This window comes from Selaginella moellendorffii, unplaced genomic scaffold (assembly GCF_000143415.4).
Source record: "Selaginella moellendorffii unplaced genomic scaffold, v1.0 SELMOscaffold_4, whole genome shotgun sequence".
Lineage (NCBI taxonomy): Eukaryota > Viridiplantae > Streptophyta > Lycopodiopsida > Selaginellales > Selaginellaceae > Selaginella > Selaginella moellendorffii.
The window spans coordinates 1,941,574-1,949,336 of NW_003314265.1; the positions used below are offsets into that span (position 1 = coordinate 1,941,574).

The window sequence follows — 7,763 nt, forward strand, 5'->3', positions numbered from 1 at the left end:
ATGCCCCACGGCAACTCCCATGCAGTGTTAGAGATTAAAACGAATGGTCATGATCATTACCAGAGAAGAACCTCTACAAGTATTTTACAGCCGCAAGTACACTCAGCACAAATCCCGACGAGCTTAGAAAACTGTATGTAAAAAAGATCCTGCATGCCATATATGAGCCCGCGTGTTCGAAATAGACAAACTACAAACCTGCCATCTGGACGCGGCTTCTTCGATAGTCAAAAGGTGCTGCACGAGTTGTACAATTCCGAAACAAAAATGCTTGCAGCTCGGTAGTTAGCCAAACACTCCTGCCCCAAACTCGCCCCGTAACTCACGCCTTCTTTGTTCTTCGAGTGGATCCGGGCTTTTCATGGCTCTTCTCAGTCTCCTGGCAGACGATAACCATAATAGCCACGTAATGTTCTTCTCTACTGAACAATGTGTACCTGTCCTGATCGCTTCGTACTGGAAAAGTCGGCATAAGCTCTTTCATTTTTGGAAGTGGAACTTCGTCAAACCATTCGTGATTCAACGCTTCTTCAGCTGTAATTCTCTGCAAATTCCTGGAGTCAGTTAGGAGGCCTTGCCGTGTGGAATAAATACCTTCGATGGATCGTAGGTAAGGAGTTTGTTAAGCAAGTCATAACCCTTCTCGGATAAAGCCGGTCTTCCTCCAAAAGCAACTGGAGGAAACTTTTCCCGAAGCCTATTATACCTATCAAAGATTACACCAGTTAGAATTGCCGAGTCCCAGGACAAACGAAACTCACGGTTGGCGCACAAAGTTGCATTTGACCCCTGGCAAGTTTACAAAATTGGGCCAGATCTTCTCATTTGGCGTTCCTAATGTCTTAAATATCTGCAGTGTAGAAAGACACAGATATATTGTAGATGTACTTCAGAATTACTGACCTTGTCCAGCTGGTCTATTTCAGACTTCCCGGTGAACAAAGGTTCTTTGGCGAGGAATTCTGCCATAATGCAACCCAAGGACCACATGTCAATGGCAGCATTGTATTTCTTTGAGCCGAGAAGCAGCTCGGGGGCCCTAGAACAAGTTTCAGACTTCCATCTATGTGCTCTGAAAAGGAATGCATACCTGTACCATAACGTGACGACCATGCGTGTGTACGTCTTAAGAGGACTACCATATTGTCTTGCCAAACCAAAGTCACATATCTTCAAATCTCCACGGTTGTTTAGTAGGAGATTTGAAGTCTTTAAATCCCTGAAAAGATCGCTTGTTTACAGTAAGACCAAAAGAAAATAGAAAACAGAAAGGAAAGATAGAAGGCATACCTATGCAAAACCCAGTTGTCGTGCAGATACTTGACGCCTTCGAAGAGCTGTAGCATGAGACACTTCGCCTCACTTTGCGTAAAGGGCTGCTTCATGGCGTCCATCAATCCTTTCAAATCGTGCTCCATGTACTCCATCACCATGAAGATGCTGTCCAAGTTGCTGCCGACCACCACTTCCTTGACATCCACGATGGATGGATGGTGGAAGGAGAGAAGAACATTGATTTCCCGTAGGGAAGTCATGGGAAATCCTTCTCTCTCGTGGTCCATCTTCACTCTCTTGAGCGCCACAATCTCTCCACTCTTCTTGTCCCGAGCACGATAGACGACCCCGTAAGTGCCCTCGTCGATCTTGTTAAGCCTCTCAAACTCGTCCACGCTTCGGCAGCCTCGCAGCATATCAATACTACGTAGCTGCGGGGGCGGCGATCGATCTTCATAGTCCGAGTCCGACCCCGAGCGCTCGTCTGGAGCACTACCATCGTCGTCGCTGAGTTCCACAAGCTCTTTCTCGTTAAGTTCCTGCTCGTACCGCTGCTCCTCATCTCGGCTCCCGGAATTGTCCTGAGCACCACCACCACCGCTGGAAAGCACATCGGTGTCAATCGGCTGTGTTTCATCCTCTCCAGCAGCAGCCGCCTCGGAGAATCTAGACAAGGGCGGCGCCGCATCAGATTTTTTGCCGTCGTCAAGGTCCCAAACAATGGGAGAGTACTTCCTCTTCCTCGAAATCCCATCGTCGCCCTCTATGTCCCTGGAATCCGTGGCAATGTAGGCCCTGACTCCATTGCGCTCATTGTCTGGTCTATCCCTATCGAGATCCATGCCCCTCACCAGATGCATCTCCTGCTAGTCCCTAAGCTACTGCGATCCATCCAGCTCGATCGGGCGGGAGCAGGAGAGCTAGCGCATTTGGAGCTTACCGGCGAGCGCCATTCGCTCCACCACGAGCCCTAAAACACAGAGTGAAGAAGCCCTAGACCCTAGACGTAAAATATTACCCTTTCTAACCTTTGGTCTAATCATTATTGCATTTTATGTTTCTCGATTCTTTATGAGAGGAGGAAAGAAAGTTCTCGTCTATCGACGACGAGGATTTCTAGGTACTTAAAACGTTTTCTTCCATCGGGTCTGGTGCGTGTTAAAATGGAAGAGCGTGAAGCAAAGCGACCGCGCCTGAATCCGGCGCCGCTGCTCGTTTTTGCCCACGGCGCTGGGGCTCCGTCCTCATCCGACTGGATGATCAGGTTTGTCTCTCCGGATCTTGCTTTAATCCTCTTTTTCTTTTTTCTTTCTTTTGGCAAGATGGAAGAACCTGTTGGCAACGGCGACCAACGCCGTGGATGTGATAACATTCGACTATCCCTGTAAGAAGCAAGCTCTTGGGTCTTCTTTCTTATTCTTTTTCTTCTTTCTTGGAAGATCTTTCTGGAGGAAAGAAGGGTGCTCCACCCAAGGCCGAGAAGCTCGTCGATTTCCATCTCCAGCAAGTTAACAAGGGCGTGGAGAAATACCCAGGACACCCAGTAGTTCTCGTGGGCAAATCTATGGGTTCAAGGTTCTTTTCTTTTTTCCTTTAGTCATCTTTATACAAGTTCTTCTCCATTTTCACAGGGTGGGTTGCATGGTAGCTGCGAAAGCCGGCTCACACCAGATAGCTGCTGCAATATGTCTGGGTTATCCGCTTAAGGTATAGTTCTCCTGTTTATATAGCCTGGTAATCCATCCGGTGTCCAGGGAACCAAGGGATCGCTTAGAGATCAAACCTTACTTGAAGTTCCAGTACCAACAATGTTCGTCCAGGTACTTGCGATCAACCATCACTGTGAACTTCACAGCTCTCTTTTGTTCTTTTTCGTTTTGGCAGGGGACCAAAGACACGATGTGTCCGCTCGATAAGCTCCACAGCGTCCTCACAAAGATGCCAGTCAAGACCTCTCTCCACACCATCGAAGGAGGAGACCACTCCTTCAAAGTCCCAAAGAAGGTGCTTGACAAGAACAGCGCAACGCAGGAGTCCCTTGAGCTCCATGCCGTAAATGCGATCCAGCTGTTCCTCGCGGACTCCCTGTGCATGCAATGAGCTTAGCATGTAAGTAAATATTTCTCTTTGAAAATTCTAGACTAGCGAGAGAACTTTCTACACGTCGTACAAAGTGGCACCAGCTTTAGTACTTTAGAACTGGTTTTGCAAGCAATTGGCTTGAGTACTCTTGAGACGTGAAGAATGGCCAAGCAGGAGCTCATTAAGTTCGATCAGGGTTGGCATCTTTCAAGGTGCCACGTGCACTGTCGGTTGGCGTTTAAAGCTAATCAAGATGCGATTCGCATCGCATGGCATTGTCTCACGCTTGTGTCATGGTGTCTTGCAATTCTTCGTTCTCTTGAAGAGCCACGTTGATGCTAGAGCTATTTGTTGTCAATTCTACCATCAGAAGTTATGGAGGAAAAAGAGGCTCGGATAGATGATTACGACTCATTGATAGCCATGCGTTCGAAGGAGGTGTGGAATCTGAAGGGATGCAGTGCAGCACCTTTCTACTCAGAAGAGATTGAAGGCTTGCGTGAGCTGCTGCTGCAGGAGGACAACAACCTGGAGCACGTAGCCCTGCTTTATGGGAGCTACCACAAAGCGGAGGGGTTTCTAGAAGCAGCTGCTGAGCAGCCTTAGAATTCATCGAATAGATTTTGGCGAGGAAGAGATTCGCAGCTTGGATGATGCCATTGCTGCTGCCAAGCACAAGGATGCCAATCAAGCTCAAAACGCTTCTTCTACATTCATGTGACGTAGATTTAAATGCTTTAGCAGGATCAACACTTCCGAAGTATTTAGAACGTCTGGAGCTTTTACATTGAGATTGTTCGCCCCACCTGGAGAAGCTGCTGCAAGATCCAGCCTGCAAGATCTGGGAGTTGTCCCTCGAGACGGAATTCTTCCAGGCTCGAACAAGTCTACGGAAGCTTACGCTGGTCAACATCCCAAATGATCAGGCGCTACTCAGCCAAATCTGCGGATCAATATAGAAGGCCTTGGAATTTCCAATGTGGCCAGCCATGAGGAGATCTCCCTGCTGGCAGATTGCATAAACAACAATGCCAAGTTGGTTCCTGGAGTTAGAATCAATCGATCCAGTAACTTTAATGAAGCCCGTGGGTTAGTTACTGGAGAGCCCATACTGCAAGCTTAAAAGTGTCTCCTTGTCTACGTTATGAAAAAGTCATCAAGTTATCTTTCTCAGGAGTGAATTTATAAGAAATTCAAGACCTCAAGATGTGGTTCTCAGCAGCTTGGAGGCTAACTACAGCAGCCGGATCCAGAGACTGCAAATTGGAGGCAAATGGGCTTCTAAAGTGCAGGAGGACAGGTGGTTGAGGGTACAGTACCGGAATGCTCTATTTCAGAAGAGCCCCGTTTTTGCAAAAAGCACTCCAGTCACACCATCAACTGCCAAGCTGTTCATGTGCGGCCACACTGCCTCGGGCAAGACCACCATCTCCACCAATCTTGTCCGCACCTGTGCAGCCCTCCGGCAGTGCGTCAAGCCGCCGCGTCAGGATCATGCATCATCAACAGTGGGAATTGAGAGGAGGACTCTCAGATTTGGAGAGAGGAAGAAACTCCTGATCTACGATCTGGGAGGCCAGGAGGTCTACCACGCTTTTCATCACTATTTCCTCAGGGGCAGCGACAAAGATCTCTTCATGGTGGTGTGCAAGGTTGGAGGTCCTGGAGGTGACTTCGAAACAGAGCTCCAATACTGGTTTCGCTTCATAGCGGCCCACCAAACTGCAACACCAGCTAGGAAACCCACCATTTTCTTAGTACTCAACATCTTTGTTCGTGATAACCGTTTCTTGGTAGAAGCTCGAGCAGCTGCGACGACACTGTTACTCAAGTATAAGGACAAGCTAGACTTTGTTCAGGGCCAACGTGGTGATCACTATTTCGAGGTGAATGAGTTGAATGTTCGTCAGGTACAGACGGAACTGAAGCCCAAGCTTGCGATAGCAGTGGACGAAATGATAAATGAACTTCCTGTGATTCCCTGGACTGGTGATGAGGTTATCAAAAGGCGGGCTTCATCCACACCATGGTATCATATCCACACACGGGCACAAACACTTGTCCAACAGAGGGTGGTAGACCTACATGAGATGTCCAAGGCTTGGTTCAAGGAGGAGAAAGAAGATCAGGCATTTGCTGCACAATACACATTCATCTGCCTACATGACATGGGAGAAGCTGTCTACTTTGGGGCAGATGACACATATCAAGACAGGGATCCAAACGACAAGGAAGCTGCATTGATTGTCAACAATGCAGTTCTAGACATGCCATGGTTTCTCCACACTGTGTTAGGAGTCTTCATTCCTAAGCAAGAGAGAAACGATACGATGAAGTGGGGGGAACCCAAGTGGTCTACTGCGAAAGCAGTACAAGAGCTCAAAACACTTGGAGAGACTGCAGAGGGCAACATTTATTTCCTGCTCAAGCTGCTCTGTGAGATGGGGGTTTTGATTCCTGATGGCATGAGGAGCTGGGACATAAGGTGGTCAGAGCCACGAAATCTGCCAGAACACCTCATTGTGCCTGCATTATTGTGTGATGAGTTCACTGGATGGATTGCAAGCGAGCAAACATATGATTGTTGGGGTCGGAGATTGCAAGCAGACGACACTATGAAGGGCTTCGTTCTTCTCCCATCAGGTAATTATGCTCTGACTTGTTGGATTAGACTAATACTGATTGAAAGCAGGACTATTTGCAGTTATTCAAGCTAAGGTGAAGGAGATGTGTGACAAATGGGGCCATGGAAGTGAGCTTGGTGCAGGTTGGGTTTCATTTGAAGAGGATCGGATTCAAGTTCTGGTTACTGTTGGTGGGGATTATAAGCATTGGACAGATAGGCAATGGGTGGATATTATGTTGATGGTGCCCAAGGAGGAAAAGAGGGGACTCAAAGGGGAGCAGTTCATGAAGGAGATATGGGATTGTATAGTCACGGAAACTAACAGGGCCTGTCCTTTCATCAGCATGTTCTGAATCCAGTGAAGGTAAGACAATTTGGAAAAGCATCAGGACAACAGGGGTCATGCGATGAAAACAGCAAGAGCTCTTGGACACTGCAAGAGGTTAAACAGATGGTAGCCAGGGAGGGCTTTGATTATCACTTTACCTGGGGTTTTGGTGACTCCACAAGTGCCTTGGAACTCTTGATGCCAAGTGAAGTCAACGAGATTATTCAGCCACGTAAGCATGCTGTTGAAGAGGTTGTCAAAGAATACAACCAGCACATAGTGCCCGTGTATCAAAGCCAGCAGCAACCGCTTGTGCAGGTCGAGATCCCAAAGTTTGAAAGTGATGACATGAGCAACCTTGCCAACTTTTGCTACCAATTACACAAGCATCAAATGCAGGGGATTCAGATATATATGGAGGACTTTAAGGTCTCCATAACAGATATCAAAGAATCCTTACAGAAGCTGCAAAAGGGCCTGACAGACACAGAAAACACATTGATCAAGAGCTGCTCATCACTGTTGGAATCCATTAAGCTGGAGTATCCGAAACTCCCGCACATTACAATGGAGTCAAATCTAGTGCTAAAATATTCACCACTGATTGGGAAACAGGCAAATATTAGCTACTTATGTGAGCATACAAGCGGCTGTCACCCAGTTGATTTGAAGAAGTACCCAGGAGTACCAATCACTATCCCAAATCAATGGTTCAAAAAGTATAGCAACGTCTTCATCCCAGGCATCACAATGTGTTTCACCCTTGCAAAGCTCGGTAAAGTGGCATTGCCTGTGGGAGGGGAGCTGGTCGGCACCTTGATTGAGCTTGGTGCAAATGACTTGAAGGCTACAATGGACTCCTGTTTTGAAGGCGATCTCAATAACAGGTTGCAACCAGCATCAAAAGATGACATTGTGGAGTTGTATGAGTATGTGAAAAAGAATTCACCTCAATGATATGGCGAGGACCGAATCTTGATGATGAAGAAGTGCTTTGGACTCGTCAAAAGTCCAAGTGGCTGGGTTTGTGAAGATCACCATTACTGAAGAAGAAGGGCACAGGCTTTGTAAAACTACTAAAATGAAGAAGCGGTGAAGTGAAGGATATTTTATTCAAAGAAAAAAAGCAAAAGAAAGCAGCGGAATGTTTTTGCTGATATGCCTGGGTTATCCACTTAAGGTATAGTACAGATGGACTACCCCCACTGTAAGACCACCATCTTTTGACTTTTCAATTCAATGTACCTTTTGAGCGCACCGGATGATGTTTCGCCAGAAGATAATCCAGGAAATTCCCCACGCGACTCAAGCGTCACAAAACAGGCAAAAACGCTTGGCTCTAAAGCAAAAGCTTCGAATTCCCTGGATGATTTGATCTCCATCCAAAGTCTAAAGCCCAGTACTGCGCTCTTTCGTCTAGCTCGGGGCTTTGTGCTTTCCAGACCAAAATGA

General features: G+C 47.1%; 2 protein-coding genes across 3 annotated transcripts; one reads left to right on the forward strand and one right to left on the reverse strand.

The window, feature by feature from the left end:
• Window positions 1–34: 34 nt before the first annotated feature.
• LOC9654669 (cyclin-dependent kinase G-2) lies at window positions 35–2,260 on the reverse strand. Of its 2 annotated transcripts, XM_024669099.1 has the most exons (8): window positions 1,291–2,260; window positions 1,091–1,219; window positions 904–1,039; window positions 762–850; window positions 595–706; window positions 438–544; window positions 199–379; window positions 35–149 (listed from the first exon to the last, which is right to left on the reverse strand). In XM_024669099.1, exons 1-7 carry the CDS (start codon window positions 2,133–2,135, stop codon window positions 286–288), a joined length of 1,512 nt encoding a protein of 503 aa, XP_024524867.1. In that variant the 5' UTR covers window positions 2,136–2,260; the 3' UTR covers window positions 35–149; window positions 199–285. The 2 variants fall into 2 exon arrangements, with proteins under 2 accessions (XP_024524867.1, XP_024524866.1); XM_024669098.1 differs by lacking the exon at window positions 35–149 and having other exon boundaries at window positions 217–544.
• Window positions 2,261–2,337: 77 nt separating this feature from the next.
• On the forward strand, window positions 2,338–3,640 carry LOC112344413 (KAT8 regulatory NSL complex subunit 3-like). Its single transcript, XM_024669100.1, has 6 exons — window positions 2,338–2,539; window positions 2,598–2,659; window positions 2,715–2,850; window positions 2,907–2,982; window positions 3,030–3,095; window positions 3,160–3,640. The coding sequence occupies exons 1-6, from the start codon at window positions 2,439–2,441 to the stop codon at window positions 3,373–3,375; spliced, it is 657 nt and encodes a 218-aa protein (XP_024524868.1). The 5' UTR covers window positions 2,338–2,438; the 3' UTR covers window positions 3,376–3,640.
• Window positions 3,641–7,763: the final 4,123 nt, after the last annotated feature.

What these genes read in the sequence shown, in the direction of transcription:
- LOC112344413 (XM_024669100.1), top strand. Translation starts at nt 2,439, where the DNA reads ATGGAAGAGCGTGAAGCAAAGCGACCGCGCCTGAATCCGGCGCCGCTG. An exon ending in GGCAAATCTATGGGTTCAAG is followed by an intron (nt 2,851 to 2,906) that starts GTTCTTTTCTTT and finishes CCATTTTCACAG; the next exon opens with GGTGGGTTGCATGGTAGCTG. An exon ending in GTCTGGGTTATCCGCTTAAG is followed by an intron (nt 2,983 to 3,029) that starts GTATAGTTCTCC and finishes TCCGGTGTCCAG; the next exon opens with GGAACCAAGGGATCGCTTAG.
- LOC9654669 (XM_024669098.1), bottom strand. Translation starts at nt 2,135, where the DNA reads ATGCATCTGGTGAGGGGCATGGATCTCGATAGGGATAGACCAGACAAT. An exon ending in AAATAGACCAGCTGGACAAG is followed by an intron (nt 851 to 903) that starts GTCAGTAATTCT and finishes TCTACACTGCAG; the next exon opens with ATATTTAAGACATTAGGAAC. An exon ending in TGCAACTTTGTGCGCCAACC is followed by an intron (nt 707 to 761) that starts GTGAGTTTCGTT and finishes AATCTTTGATAG; the next exon opens with GTATAATAGGCTTCGGGAAA.